Source organism: Drosophila mojavensis, unplaced genomic scaffold, assembly GCF_018153725.1.
Source record: "Drosophila mojavensis isolate 15081-1352.22 unplaced genomic scaffold, ASM1815372v1 contig_80, whole genome shotgun sequence".
Classification (NCBI taxonomy): Eukaryota; Metazoa; Arthropoda; class Insecta; order Diptera; family Drosophilidae; genus Drosophila; species Drosophila mojavensis.
This window is the reverse complement of record NW_025318906.1, coordinates 7,614,411-7,631,445: the sequence shown is the minus strand read 5'-3', so window position 1 is coordinate 7,631,445 and position 17,035 is coordinate 7,614,411. Positions and strand designations below refer to the sequence as shown.

The 17,035-nt window shown below is 33.2% G+C and overlaps 1 protein-coding gene across 6 annotated transcripts in view; it reads right to left on the bottom strand.

Annotated features, from left to right (window-relative positions):
- Positions 1 to 17,035, bottom strand: part of LOC6579046 (potassium channel subfamily T member 2) — a 158,416-nt gene that overhangs the window by 97,416 nt on the left and 43,965 nt on the right. For 3 of the 6 annotated variants that reach the window (XM_044010412.1, XM_032729555.2, XM_044010420.1), the window contains exon 2: positions 11,056 to 11,513. The exons of the other annotated variants lie outside the window; for them this stretch is intronic. In XM_044010412.1, the coding sequence (XP_043866347.1) occupies positions 11,056 to 11,336 (281 nt within the window). In that variant the 5' untranslated portion in view covers positions 11,337 to 11,513. The remainder of the gene's footprint in view (positions 1 to 11,055; positions 11,514 to 17,035) is intronic. 6 annotated transcript variants of the gene reach the window in all.

Genomic DNA, 17,035 nt, shown 5'->3' with positions numbered 1-17,035 from the left:
CAACAGCAACAACAACAGCAACAACAACAACAACAATAACAATAGCAAACATTATAGCTATCTGCCTGCCTTAATGCTGATGACAATGATAGCCCAGCCTCGGTCTTGGCAAAGGATGTCTGCTCCTTACGACTTACGCCAATCGTTTTGATTGCGGCCTACATCTACTGCGACTACAACTTCGGCTGCTGCTGCGTTTATTGTTATTGTTCTTGTTGCTTATTGTTTGGCCTATCATTATTATTGACATATTTATGCCATAATTGGCTGATTATTTTGTTTTATTATTGAAAATATTTTATGCATAAGTTGGCTGTGGCCCCAATTGACAACTTAAGCAGATAGATAGCCAAACTATAATATGCTTAGCATCCTTGGCTGATGAGCTTATTCCATGTTTTAAAATTTACTCCAAGAATTGGCAAGGAGTTTAAATTAATTTATTGACATGTATAAATCACTTAGACACATCAGAAAATGTTTAGAAAATTAAATTATGTAATATTATAATATACTAGTATTACAAAAATATTAAATTATTATTATACTATTTTCATTTATATTTTGTATTCAATTCATTAAATAGAAAAAAGTTCATGAAAGTAAAAAAAAAAAAAAAAAAAAAAAAACAACAACAAACAAACAAAAAAAAAGAATACTGAAAAGTCCATTCAAAAAAATAAATAAATAAAATAAAATTTAAAAAATAATAAGATTTATTTCTTATTTATTTAATATTTTGTGTTATGTAAGGTTTTTGTTTTTAATAATTTCTATGTATTTTTTTTATTTCAAAATTACTTTATTATTTATTTAGTATTTTTCAATTTTTTGTGTTCTTTTATTTTTATTTTATTTATTTATTTAATTTTATTTGTTTATTTATTTATTTTTTTTTTTTATATATATAACTAAATAAAGTCAGAATTTAATTGTCTTGTATTTGAATAATAATCCAAAGCGCCATCTGTTGCACGCCCTGGCAAACTGCACGCACATTACAACTCTACACAAAAAGCTCGCACTGCTCACACTCAACCAAGCACACAAAGTGGGGAAACACAGGCAGAGGATAGCCGTTAACCAGTTATTGTATGCTCGTGTGTGAGAGAGGTTGCACAGTCTGGCAACGCTGCAACAGGCACAAGCTCTCGTTAGCGCTCACGCAGCGAATAACAAGCACAAAGCAGAAAGCAGCGCAAACACGTGGCCAGCTAAGAGCGCACAGAGGACAGCCATTAAAGAGAGCGCGAGAGAGCGATTGAAGTAGTAACAGCAGCCGCCGTTAACGTCGCAGTAGCAGCGCTGCAAGCAGCGCAGTTAACAGCCTGTTCAAAGGGATTTCTGAGAGTAGCGTAGAGTGTGTGTGTGTGTGTATGTGTGTGTGTGCGTGCAGCGCATTATGATGCGTAATGTTAAGCGTATATATTTGTCTGGACGCATAGATGATTTGGCAACCGGCGCCACACCCCATAATATATAAACCCAGCTTCTCGGTTACCCAAGGTCATTTGCGATGTGCTCTACGAAATGTTTTGCCATTTAAGTCTGAACTGTTGAACCGGCGGCCTTCACCTGCTGCACACGTTTTGCCACAGATAACAGCCAAATGCAGATTGCAGCAGCAGCATAATTGACAGCAACAGCAACAACAACAACAACAACGACACTGTTGCAGTTGTGGGTGCGACCCCAAAACTGGAGCACATTAAAAATTTGCCCTCTGCTTTGGCGCTTGGCGCTAATTAATTGCAAACACGCAATGCGTCAGTTGTAAAGCGGAAATAAAATTAAATTAACTCACAAACACACGAGTAGGAAATTTTCATTTTAATTTTCTTTTCTTTGTTTAAAAATTAATTTGTCTTAAGCTGGTGGCACAATTCCATTTAATACTTGTTGCTGCGCTGGCATTGAGCCATTAAATGCTATTAATTATTTAATCAAATCTTATGAGGTGCCCGAGGCCAGCGCACTATGGGGAAAAATCCAAATTATCGGGTATTAATTAATAACTTAAAAACTAAGCCAGATTTTTTGATCCGGTTTTTGTATTATTAATATGTATACCATCAGAAATATATTTTAGAAAAATGGGCGTGTCACCGCCCACCCAAAAAAAATTTATTAAAATTTTGTATTAAAAATTTTTTTTTTTTTTTAAGAATTTTGCTTGTTCATACTTTAAAATAATAATTTTAATTGAAAACAATCGAACTTTCATAAAATCGAAATTAGTTTTCTTCAGTTTCGAGTTCCAAATCAGCCAGAAATATTGATCCGCTAAAAAAATTCGGGTTCTTCAACTGATTTAATTGTGCCTTCAACTTTACATAATACAATACGTACAACTTCATTAGACAGCGACCTTTATGCTTTCAAACTCTTTTCTAAAGATTTGCCGAAGAAATAATCTGATCAGATGTATCCATTGTTAAAAACCATCAGCGAAATTATGGATTCTGCTCTCATGCTCTCATGCATGATGAAATTAGTCTGATTTATAGACCTGGTTGGGCAAATCAGACGCTTCCTTACCAAAAAAGCCTACAGGATGAACAGTACTTTCCATAATCTGCCTCAAATGAACAATTATTTTTATAAACATTTGCTGTCATAGGCAGTCATTCATAGTTGTCAGCTAGTTTTTTGTTCCTGCTGCATTTCTTCCATTTGTAATTTATATTTTGGCAAAAAAGCGGCTTTTGCTTTTTTAATATCATTTATAAGTTGAATCAATATTAGTCTTATTTAGTTTCAAAATCACAATTACTATTTCTTGGTTAGAGTTGCCTTTTTCATTGAGCCAAATATCACACAGGTCAGCTCATAGTCACCTGCTAAAAATTGATTTGCGCCGGTTGTGCGCAAAAGTGCACATTGGAGACAAAGGCACTAAGATCCCAATTGATTACTCTATAACATGCAATTCGAATTACACTGGTGCGCCCTGGTGGCTGTTTTATATGTCTTTGCAAAGTTTAATTTTATTTACAAGAAATGAAATTTGACAACATTTGCTAATTATACAATAAATGATTAAAATAAGTTCAAACATCAATTGGTTTTTAAGCCAACGCATAGTAGAAGCCCTAAAAATTCATATCCTTTTTAAATTTCTCAAAAATAATGTCTGGTCATTGAATAACGATGATTTGAAAATCGGCTAACACAAATTGTAAGCTGAAGGCAAATGCTTTTCGAAGATAACAGCTGACTTTAACAGCTGTTAGGCTTAACAGTGGACTGTTATTCAACATTTTGGGTACAGTACCTTAAAGTTTGGAGTTTTATTAAGATGTTAACATAAAAAAATTATAAATTTTCATACTTCGCAAAAATGACTAAATACCCGAAAAACGGCAAAATTCCCCATAGTGCAGCGTCGCGACGCGCACGAAATGAGATTTTTAGGGCAGCGCCTCAGAGCAGGCAACGGAATTTTTCAATTGAATTCACACAAAGTGTATGTGTGTGTGTGTGTGTGTGTGCGTGTGTTTATTTGCTTTTGAATGGCTTCAGCATATTAAGCTAATTTCGTTTGTCGTACAATGTTTCTATAAGCTTTTTGATTAGATCCAGCTTTAATATGTTTTTAGATTAAGAATTTGCAATATTTTTTCTTGAATTTAAATCTGTTTTTAGCAAAATATATTCCATTCCTTATAAGATCTGTGCCATGGAATGCCCCAAGCACTGTGCTCTGTCGCATATGTCCGCAATGCCAACATGCTTTGTGGCACAAAAAAAAAATAAATAAAAAAAAAAGAAAACATTTGTATTTGCTCTGTCAGCAGCTGTTGCCATAGCATAATATTCCCCTATGACAGCTAAGCTACCCTCTGAAGCAAAGGTTATGCCAACCAAACAAGCTGCTCATAGCGTTGGCTTATGTTTTCATATATTTTAATCAGCGATTTATTTAAAATAATTTCTACACTAAAAAAAAATAAAATAAAATAAAATATTATCTACAAGTATATATTTAGTGGATAAAAATATTTATTTTCTTTACGATAAAAAAAAATAAATAAATAAATAAATGTGCATATATTTATGTTATATATACATATATAATTTATAGAAATTAAATATGTTCAAATATCAGTAATTAATATTTGAAAAATTATATTTGTAAAAAAAATAAAAAATAAAAAATAAGATGATAAATATCAATAAAATAATGTTAATAAAATAAAATATGTTCAAATATTAGTAATTAATATTTGTAAAATGATTTTTGTAAAAAAAAAAAAAAAAATAATAAATATCAATAAAATAATGTTAATAAAATAAAATATTTTCAAATATCAGTAATTAATATTTTAAAAATGATTTTTGTAAAAAAACAAAAAAAAACGATAAATATCAATAAAAATAATGTTAATAAAATAAAATATGTTCAAATATTCGATTAAGATTTCAAATTATTTTTTTGTCATGTATATGTAAATTTAAAATAAGTAAATGAAGCTTAAATTTATGCATGATCCTGGATATAAAAACTTAGACTCACTTGAATCAATAAGTTAAAATACCGAACACTACAGTAATTCTACATCTACTATATATCAAAGTCTCTATGTTTCCATTCACAAATTTATCTACGTCTTTCTTATATGATAACAGCCCACGGTAATTAAAAACTTGATAAATTAGAGCACACCTTCCAATTCACATACACTTTTTCGACCATAAAATATTGCTGTTTCTAGATAGAAACTCCTTCCCCTCCCCGAAAAACATAATTTATTTCCAGCAAAACTCTTTTAACCATTTCGGTTTTCAAATAAATAGACTTTCACTCTTTAGGCACCTCAGGCAAAATACGCATTCGGCCTAAAAGTAAAAGACATTTGGGTTACTCGTTATTCCAGCAGTCAGGCAGCTGTTGTTTCAGATAAAAAATAAAATACACAAACAATACCAAATGCTGACAGCCGCAGTTAAAGGCAACGCATGGCAGCGCAAGCCGAATGCGACAGGCCACATATCATTTAGAGATGCTGGCAGAATAACACACACACACACACACACACACACACACACACACACACACACACACACACGCACGCACGCAGGTAAGACAAAATGATGGCGACAAAAGTTGCTCGTAAAGTGACAACAATTGCCACGCCCACACTGACTGCTGACGGCTGTGCTGCCTCCTGCTGCCGTTAACATCTTAAGCAGGCGCAGCCCGTCAACCGCATGTCACAGACAGTTTGCCTACCAAATTAGATGCAAAAAATGTTTTTCATTTTATACACTGAATATTTTTTTAGAGACTTTGCTGCAGTTCCGCTAGCAAATTTTATTTTCCTTAGGCTACGCCCAATTTAAGATGCTTACAATTAATGCCAGGCAGCTAGGTGCCCTAATGGCGCATATTACTCATACGTACCGTTGCGCTCATAAATTACATACAAATGTTTATGGCTGGGCCAACAGCTTCCTAAGACCAAAAGCACTCACCTAAAAAGATATAGAGAGAGAGAGAGAAATAAAAAGTAAGTCGTTTTAGATATATAAATAGAAAGTTGAGTGGGAATTGTGAGAAGCAGGGGAGAAGTCGCTTGACCAGCGCCAAGTAAACACCTGAATTGGGGGCGTTGCTAAAAGGCTGGGGCCAAGCAGCTTAACGGAAGGAAGCGTGCTGTTAATGTTTTTCAATAGCTCTTGATATATGAGCCACAAGTGAGTGTGTTTTTATATACTCGACATGGGTGTGCATGTCTCTGTGTGTGTATGTGTGTGTGTGGGTCTAAGTGTCTCGGGTGTTGTGTTTTCTTAAAGGATTTTATGTCTTTGCTGTGTGACAAGCATTATATTGCAAAGCAATAGCCACACAGAGAGCAAAACCATGTATTGGAAAAGTTTATTGGGAAAATTTAAATTTCCTGGAAAACTACTAAATAACAAGAGACTTCATGGAAAAGCTCTTTGAAGATTAAGCTGGTACTGAAAAAATTTTATAAGCCCTTAAAGGCATTTGTTTTATATATATTATGGAAATATTAAGTAATTTAAAAGTATTAAATAATTTTTAAGCTTATTTGTTATATTTTTTATTTAATAACCAGTTTTAGGTTTATTAAAAGTATTTTAATTCATTTTATTTTATTAAAAATAAGTTTTTATTTTAATTTTAAATATTATGCATAAATGATCATTATAAAAAAAATGCCAAGGTATATTATATAAAATAAAATAAAAAAATGTTTAATTCAATTTATTTTATTTAAATTAAGTTTTCATTTTTATTTTTAATTTATGCATAATGATGAATTATACAAACAAATTACATTGTATTTTATATACAAAATGAATATAAAACTTTTATAAAAATTTTATATAAAATCAACAGCCAAAATATTAATAAATTAACAACATTTTTCTTTAATTATTAAAAGGAAATGCAGCAAGTTTTCAGTTTATGGCAAGAATTTTATCCAATATTAAATAAAAACAAGTAAGAAAGCTCTAGTCGAGACTGCTCGACTACGAGATCCCCTGAACCCTTGGAGCAATAGATATTTCAATACTTTTTCGCGACTTTCAGCTTACACAAGAAACACGCACACACACACACACACACACACACAGTACGCAAACACAGGCATACATACACACACACGCATACAGACACACATACACACACACACGCATACATACACAAACGCATACACACACACACATACACACACACACATACACAAACACACACACACAAGCAACCATGCATAAACACGCATGGGCTGCAGTGTGCGCTTACTATGAGAACTTAATTGTTTAATAACTTTTTTTATGGACGTACGATCTTCATGAAACTTTTAGATTATGATTATAACATGAATATGCATGTAATTGCCAAAGCACAAGTCTCTAGTATTTGAAATACGCTTTTTACAAAAAAGAGGGTGAGGGGGTGAATTTAGAGGTGGGGGGTAAATTTTAACAAAAACCGAAATTGTATAAATTGCATATAAGCATACATTAAAAATTTGGAGACTCTAGCAATAAAGGTGTAGAAGATATAATTTTTATAACTGGGTTTCGATAAGGGTTTTTATCGATAAAAAAATATCGAGATGAGTTATCGATTTTTAATGATAAACTTGATATGCGCGCTGTAATTACGGACATTTTAAAAAAAATTTGAAGTCTCTAGCTCTTATATCTTCTGAAATCGACGCGTTCATACATACGGACAGACGGACAGACGGACAGACGGACAGACAGACGGACAGGGCCAAATCAACTCAGCTCGTCACCCTGATCAAGAATATATATACTTTGTGGGGTCTGCCACGCCTCCTTCTCCCTGTTACATACATTTCAACAAAACCATTATACCCTGATTTCCCATTGAAAATGGGTTCAGGGTATAAAAAGATTAATTTGAAATAAATAGGAATAAAATATAATATATATAAAGTATACAAAAGTGTTTTATATAAAATTAACAAATAAAATATGAATAAAATAAATACTGTTTTCTGTAAAAAAAAAAGAAATAAAATTATTTTTAAGCGTATTTAATAAAAAAAAATATTTAAACACTTCCAACTGCAGGCATTTAAAAGTAATTAAAAGGTATTTAAAAGCCACTCAATTAATGATGGGCTAAAAATGGCCTAGCTGAAAGGCACAGCCGCCGCTGGCACAGGCCCAATTGATGTTTATCACTGTAATCAATGTCTGTCAGTGCAGCCTTACGCAGCCGATGACATAGAGACAGAGACAGAGGCAGAGAAGTCGCACAGAGAGACACAGATACAATGAGCTGCAGTATGACAAGCCAATTAGCTGGCGGCGCACATAATCACCTATCAAAATTTGTCGATGCTGCAGCAGCAGCAGGAGCAGCCATGATACTGACAAAAAGCGAGCATAATTGAGTTATTTACGCTAATTGCCACACACACACAAAGAGAGAAACCCCCCACACACACACAATCTATAGGTGGTTTTCAGCTACTGACATAAATTTGCAGAACTGTGCGATGGACCGCAAAGTTTGCACAGCGCACGTGACTGCCAAAAACAGGCAAACAAGCTGAATGAATGAACGAATTACAGATTGACTGACGGACTGACTGACTGCTTGATTGGCTCACTAACTGACGGACTAACTGACTGACTGACTGCCTGACTGCCTGCCAGCCTAGTCGTCTCAACACGTCTGGCAGCCACGTATCGCTTGAGCCTTCCCAAATTCATATTTCATACAAATTATAGACCGAGTGGGAATTGGACGGGAGGAAGGCACAAAACGTCGCCTGCTTCCTGTTGCTGTGCGCTGCACATCCGCTGCCAGTCTGCCGATTGCCACAAACACGCACACACATACACACGAAATTACTGTGTACGTGGGCGTGGCAGACAGTGAAATGCACAAGCCCTTCTAGCCAAGACAGAGTCACATTGCCTCACATTGCCGCAATGCAATTACAAACATATTCAATTTTCAACATTCTCCACAAAATTTATGTATTTAACTGTTTGGGTGAGGGGGGAGCGGTGGCGGCGGAGCGCTGGGTGTAGCAAGCATATGTAGTACAAGCGCCTCTTGTTGCATGTGCGGCAATTTATTTCATTTATCTGTTTTCATTTTCGCTTAACCAAGTGCAAGTTTTTAGCTACTGCGGAATTATTGAGAATAAATTAGACAATAAATTTTATTAGAATTTAATATAAAAAGTAAAAATAAAATAAAATGCATATATTAAAAAATTAATTATATGACATAAGTAAAAATTTGTGAGGAATTTTTTAATAATTTTTAATTTAATAATTATATTAAACAAAATGAATGCATTGAGAATAAATTAGATAATAAATTTTATTAGAATTTAATATTAAAAAGTAAAAATAAAATAAAATGTATATATTAAAAAATTAATTATATTACTTAAATAAAAGATATTTATGAGGAATTTTTTAATAATTTTTAATTTAATAATTATATTAAACAAATAGAATGCATATATTAAAAAAATAAATTCCTTGCTAAAGCTATGGAAGAAAATTGCATATTGAACTGAACGAGCCCCAACGAATGTAAATGAATTTCTATCAAATTCAAAAGTTCATTTTCAAGCAATAAATTTTTAAATTTCTTTTGCATTTTCAATTTTGATATAATTAAACACCTCACAATATATCTCAATTAAATTATCGCCTCATCAATAAAAATTTCGCATTTTACCTTGAAAAATTCATTTCATGCATGTTAAGTCAGCTTTCATACGGCACACATCCTGCCACAGGATGTGATTGATGACAGCTCGCCATCAACTCTGTGCACATAATTTGAGCAAAGTTCAGAAAACCATACAAAAAAAAATTATGATAAATTAAAGTCAAATGCGTTATACAAAATAAATACATCTCTGTAATTTATGTAGACAAAATAATCTCACCAATTGCAAAAACACAATTTTTGACTAAGCTCATTTGGCAATAAGACTTTATCTCTATCTGCTAGCCCATTCATCAATATTTATTTGCAGCCTTGACTCTTAGCCGGGCTAATGCGCATTAATGTCGACACATCGACGGCCATGGCCACGCCTACGCAATACAACCAATAAAGTGAGTAAAAACGAAAATGTTCGTTAAAGTTTGCTCAGCCTTGCGTCAAACGGCATTAAAGCCATAAAGTGTAGCAAAAGAGATTGAGCCATAATCACACAGACAACGGGATAACAGGATAATAAACTTCAAGTGCTTCAACCAAATTAAAGTGGCCAACGGCCTGTGTCGTCCACAAAATTCCACTCTAACTTTTTATAGAGGACGCAGCCATCCGCACAACGTGGCGTATGCGCAATTCGCCTTGAATTTGCCAAAGCGCCTCAAATTTAATTTGTTTTGCATTTATGCAAAGGCGAAATTAACGTTGAAATGTGACAAATAAATACATTTTATTTAACGAAATTAAAAAAAGGAAATGCAATAAAGTATGTGTGACAAAAAAAGAAATTGGAATTTAATAATAAAAATAAAAATAAATGAATTAAAGGAAATGTTTGGAATTTTTTGCATGCAAGCGTTTTTATTTATTTAATCGAAATAGAATTAAATTAAATATTTTATCTTTGTTTATTAAAAATAGGTTTTCTTAAAAAAAATAAATAAGTAATAAAAAATAGATAAGTAATATACAAAATATTGTTCTAGAAAGATTTTTTTTTATCTTTAAATTAAATTAAATTATCTGTAAATTAGGTTTACATAAATAATACAGGCAATATTAACAATAAAAGCACTAATATATATTTTTATATTTTTTATAAATGGAAACAAACAAATTTTCAACTTCAATAAGTTGAATACAATTTTTAGAATATTCTTAAATTATGGCTAAAATATATTCCTTTATTTATAAAAATTTTAGAATATTCTTAAATTATGGTTAAAATATATTCATTTATTTCTGTCAAAATTTGTGTAGATTAAATTTTTTTCGTTATTCCTCGTATTTTTATTTTTATTGCATTTTTGAAATAAAATTTGTATAAATAAAACATAATAAATGTAATGTAATTGTAAACCTAAAGAATATCGTATATATATATATACTTTACGCCTTTTAAAGTTTAGGCTTAAATTCTTTAAGGATTTTCTGAAAACAAACTCCTTCAGTTTGTCTACAGATAAAATAGCTGGGCAAAAAACAATAAAAAAAAATCAGCCAGGATAAATAAGTAAATTTCTAAATGGCTTACAAGTGCGCTGCGATAAGCTCTCCCTTTATACGCCATGAAATGAGAATAACAATAACAAGGGCTGAGTATCTGCTTGTGGCAGCTATGCGCGGCAAAATAAAAGCAAATATTTATGAGACCTTTATCAGAATTTTTTTTTTTTTTTTTTTTTATTTTTTTTTTTATTTTTTTATTTTATTTTATTTATTTATTTATTTTTTTTTTTTTTGCCATTGTCAGCGATGCGAGGCACTCGTGCTGAAACCGAGCTATGATGAAACTCTTTCACGTTTTCGAGCTGTCAGAATTGAAAACGAGATTCGCTTTAGAAGCGCCGACTTACCTCTCATCCAGACGCATGCTGCTGCGACTTATGTCACTCCAGACGGACATGGAGCGTGGCCGCTGGAAAAACGATTTGGAGAAGCGTCGCACCGCCGGCATTTGTTGCGGCGGATAGCCGGCCAAATCGTTGAGCTCCTCGTGGAAGTTGACATTGCGTGCGTTGGCGCCGCGTGTGGGCGATGCTATCGATGGCATCGAATAGCTGTTCGTATTCGTTTGATTATCGTCCGACATGCCCAATGCTGTATAACTAACCGATTGCAGATTGTGTTGTGTCATCTCTCAGATATGTATTCACTGATACTCTTCATGCACTTCACCAATTGCACTTGCACAATTTTCACTGTCCTTTCGCATTTTGTTTAACATATTTTTGATTATTTTTGTTTTTGGTGTTGTTTTTTTTTTTAACAAATTTCACGTTACGTTCGTTGCCTTGGCATAGCTCGCTTAAAACTAAAAGATGCAATAGAAAACAGCAAAGGAAAAATAATATGTAAACTATGCCAGTCACACATTTTAATTGTTTCTCATTGCGTTCTTAATGCAAAATGCATTCATTAAACGCAATCAACTGGCAGCTGCTCTTGTAAATGGACAATTGACTTGGTAGACATGCGAGACAGTGATAAATCGTTATGAACTCTGAGCTCTCACTCACTCTTTCACTCTCTCTCTCTTTGTCTCTTCCTCTTTCACACACTCTCTATATTTCCCTATCATGTTGTCTAATTGAGTGCAACATGCAAAAGTTCAGCAAGTCAACTGACTCGACAAATCCATCAAAACATTTTTGGGTCTTCTTCATAAACTTTGCGAAAGTTTTTTAATTTGCTTTCTTCATTTGTCACATCTTTTTTTATTTTTTATTTTCCTGTAGCTCGTAAACACGTTGCCAGGCCAAATTATATGAAATTTGAAATGAAAGCATTTTAAATGCTCATGAATTCGTGATGAGCCTTTTGCCTCTGCTTATCTCCGACATTCGGAGGTGCGCCTATTTGTGCGTATTCTCCTTGTCACCCATTTCATATGCATAATGATAATACACAATGGCTTAAGTATACCCAAACATGCACACACACTTGCACAAACACACACACACACCCAACAAGCACTTCCTCAAGCTTTCAGCTTGGCTAGATGAAGCCGCCGGAATACCCCTAATTAAAGTGTTACGCACTTTTCAGTTTCCACTGTTGCCCCAATTTCATTGCGGCTGATGATGATGACGCTGCGGTTATATGCCCTGTTCATAGCTATATGGGAGGGTATATATGAATAATGGACAAATATGCGCTACGATATTCGCATATTAAGTTTATGAATATCAAATGGAGAGGCATTTATTTAAGGAAAATTAAAAAAATAAATAAAAAAAATATTATTCAAAGTTAAATATCATTAAATTTGAGATAAAATAATTTGTATACCCTGAACTCATTGAAAATGGGAAATCAGGGTAAAAAGGGTTTGTTTTATACAAGACAGATTGAAAATAAATATATAAAAAAAAAAATAAAAAAAAATAAAAACACAAGAACAAAACATCTGTAGAATATAAATATATATATTATTTTCGAAAAAAAAAATTTTGTAATATAAAAGCTATAATATACAAATTTAGGGCTAAATATATGTTTTACAAAATTTAAAAAAAGAAAAAAATGAATTCAATACTCACAATTCACATTCTAATCCTACATTACATGACAAATATTTGACTTCAATAAATAAACTAATTTTTCTTCATATATAGGATATCCTCAAGTCGAAATCTCACAGCAAAACTGAACTTTTTCGCTAAGTGTTGTCAGTGTAGCATTTCGTTTCGTATATTTCGTATACTTTATACCATGGCTACATAAAAATTTCTTTTATACGGCCACTTTTTAGCGACTGACTTTTATTTCCCTATTTTAAGCAGGCAGCACTCAGAGCACCCAGAAATGGAAGATGAAGCTAACCAGTTGTACGGCATTTTCAGGGAATGATCTACGAAGTCCTAAAAGAAAATGTTGCAAACTTAACAGAAAATGGCAAAAAAAAAAAAAAAGGGCTATAAATGGAGCTGCATATTAAAGAGCCCCAGCAAACCGAATGAGCATAAACGATGGCCAACGCCCTTTTTAGCAACGATGTCTTTAAGCGAATGAAAAATGGGAAAAAAGGCGCGTTAGATGTTTATGCAAATATTTTTAGGAGTCGACAGCAAGGAATACTAATGGAATCGAAGCTTTGCTTGCAAATGCCAAGAGAATTTATAATAGATTTATGTATCGTTTATCTATCTAATAAAGAAAAGCTTGAAAACTTAAGATGGAAACTCTTGAAGCAAATCCAGCATTAATATTTCATTTGCTATTTTTCTAGAAATTTTTAGATACATTTATTATGTAGAGTATCTGTTAGTTCAGCACTCCCACTCTAATGCACTTTTGGTGTTTATGCTTTGTGTTGGCGACGCCTTAAAATAAATTTAAGTTTAGCACGCGACTCAATTTCAGCTTTGCTGCTTAGCAGCTCCACTTCACAGCTCACAGCTCACAGCCCTCTCTCTCTCTATATAGATATATATATATATTTTGTATATAGTTTAGTTTTATATATTCTAAACATCGTCGTGCGTCTGTCTTTGATAAATGAGAGAACATTATGTGCAGCTTTTGTACCCTGTAAGCAGCAAATGAAAAGTAAAGTTAAGGAACTTAAAGAACAATTGTGTTATATTTTTCTTTATTTCTATTTTTGTTAAAAATAGTAACTAAGGAAATATAAATGCTGATTTATATTTATATATAAGTATATTGTATTTATCCCTAAATTTCAAGAGCCTTTTCTCGGCCTCTTAGCTGGCGAAAAAAAAAAATAAATAATTTAATAAATATATACATTTTTGAATGCCCTGAATTATTGCTCAGGTTCAAAAAAATGTTCTTTAGCTAAACCTATTATTATTTTTTTTAACACATATTTTTTAATATATATATTTTTTTTTTAATTTTTAAATAATTATTTTAAATTTTATTTATTTTTTTATTTATTTTTTTTTTTATTTATTTATTTTTCTTTTTATTTACTTTTTTTAATTTTAATTTTTTAGTATATTTTATTAATTGTAAATTTAATTTTTTTTTTTTAATTAACTTTATTTTATTTTCATTTTTTTGGTAGAATAATTGATTATGTATTATATTTTAATAAATTATCGCACATTATTCCTCTTCTCATGCACATCTCACATATGCCACAGCTACGCTTTCGTTCACGCGGCATCCTCTAGTCGAGTAGCCCTTGACATTTTCAATTATTTGCTTATTTTCATTGTTGGATAGCAGCCAAATGGCAAATGCTGCAAGCAGCAATCAGCAGGCAGCATATCAAACAGTTTAATCACGATTGCAGCTGCAAGCAAGGGTGAAACTCGAGCTGTTTTGTATGTGTATGTATGTTTACTCTAGTCAACATTAATCCTTGACATATGCAAAGCGTGCATCGATGTGTGAGCCTTGATGGCCTTGGCCACTGAGTGGAGCTAAGGCAGCTGCACAGCCTTATCAATTAATGAACTTGTCGCACCTGCTGCAGAGCTGCGACACATCCGCTCGCTGTTGCTGCTGAGTGCGAACAGCTTTTGAAATATGAAACATGTTTTGTATGCCGTGACTTCCGTCATTTGTGGGTCGTCATATGTAACTGTAGCTGTTACCTTTTGCCATTTACCTTTGCCTTTTACATTCACCTTTTATATTCATACATTCCTTTTTCTTCTTTCTGCGCTGCCTCTATTCAGCTTTATTTAAGGCCATCTGGCATTGCGGAAACGCCATTTCGTTAGTGACTGAGTAAACAGGCATTCTGCTTGGGCTTGAGCCTGGGCTCATAAATGCCAACAACAATTGTCGGTCGGCTGTGTGGCCAAGCGCACATAAATAATTCACTCAACGATTTCAACGAATAATGAATGCGCTCATCTTTGAGTTGTAAATACTACGGAAATTTTGTGAGCGTGATTCCGAGAGCTGCTGTTGTTCCTAGTGGGAGAGCGCGCTTACTGCGCTTAAGCTTGATTTTTATTTGTTATTCCTATTGTGCTAGACACTTTAATATTTACTCTGGCTTCCGCCTCGGGCAACAGTAGAATTATGCAGCTCATCATTTAGTATGTAAATCGCATAGACTAGGATTACTGTTAGTGAGGCGAATACGCCTACGTCTGGGATTTTCTTTTTTTCGGATTCAATTGATAAATTGTAAAACTACGAATTTGATTTAGGCTTCGATGAATGAATAAGAGAGACACGAGAGCTCTATGATAAAATATCTAATGTATAATCAATTTATTATACATATCAATATATATTATGCTAAAGTATATATTATGGCTGCATCGAGCGAGAATAACAATACAATAGCATAAATAATAATAAAAAATACTAATATAATTAAAAAAGAAAGCAAAGGGCGTTAAATTTGATGTATTTAAGTATTGCTAGCTTATACATATTTTAATAGATACAAATCAATGTTACAAATCAATATGTTTCCGAAAAGGTATGCCATTAAAAATCTGATGCTAAAAGCCCCAGTTAAAATCGTTAAAAAAATTAAAATTAAAAATTAAAAAATCAAAGTCAATTTTTTATCTTTAACGATTTTTTAATAAATAGCAGAGAGGCCTAGTTAAGGCTTAGAGCTAAAGGACTTCAGAGTCCTAGAAAAAAAAAATTTAAAATAAAAATAAAAATTTATGTTAATTTCAGAAGGCGCATGCCATTTACTCTTTGGGCAGTCAACGTCTCTTAATCACAATCTCATCGACTATGGCATACTACTACAACTACTAGAGAGTGCTATATGTATATATTATTTCTACTATTGTAATTCCTAGCATTCTATATGCATTAATTGTGCTTCTCTTTAATACGAGAGATCTGCTTGTGAGAGCCAAGATTTAATCTGCTAAGAAAACTTGAACTCAAGAGCTGTTTTAGTTCAGCAGCTGTTTGAGCTCATGAACAATCGCTGTTTGTGATATTTTAGCAAAATTTACGGTTAAACTCCATAGCTTTCAACTTTTGGCAAAACACTTTTGCACGCTTGTGCAACATTCTGGAAACTCTGATTTAACAAATTTATGCATAGGCAGCTGCCAGTGCGTCAGCTGCGACAACAATCTAAGCTAGCCTCTCAAACTCACACACACTCTCTCTCTCTCTCACCCGTATCAGGTAGCAGTCTCTAGGTAGCAATTCTCGCAGGCACTAAACAAGCCCAAAAGCATAAGCCTGATTACTAAAAACCTGTGCGCCTGTCTGCTTAAGCCATATCATTATATACATATATATATACATATATTTTAATCATAATTCATAAATGACTAACCAAAGCCACATATCGCATAAAACGCTTAAGTACTCTCAGTGGCCCTTTACTAATTCGTTTACAGCCTCATACTCTCATACTGCTCAATAAATTATCTCAAATTGTTTTTTTTTTTTTTCGGTTTTTAGTATCCTGCGGGACCAGAAACTTGTGACATCTGCAGCAAGGGTATCAACGGTAGAGTAAAGCCCTGACAGTCCTGAGAAGTGTGACACGTTTTGATATTTATGTGCTTGTAGCATTATAGTCAAAGCCATTTATCAAGGTCGCATGGCCTGCTTTCATATGCATGGCTATACAACAGAAGTAAAAGAAGAAGCAGCAGTAGGAGCAAAATAAATAAATAAAAACATATGCGCATAATCCTCAGCTGACGTACTGCATAAGACCACATCGCATGCGGGTCGACAAAACTCAGCCTGGTTTAACCTTTTGCATGCGACATTAACAGCGCCGACTCCTGCTCCTGCTGCTCCTGCTGCTCCTGCTGCCGGTCAGGCGAACAAAGAGACAAAAAAAAAAAAAGAAGTTGTCACTGCTTCATTATCCCCATCAGCGACACTTTGAACTTGAAAGAACTTTGAAAGACTTCA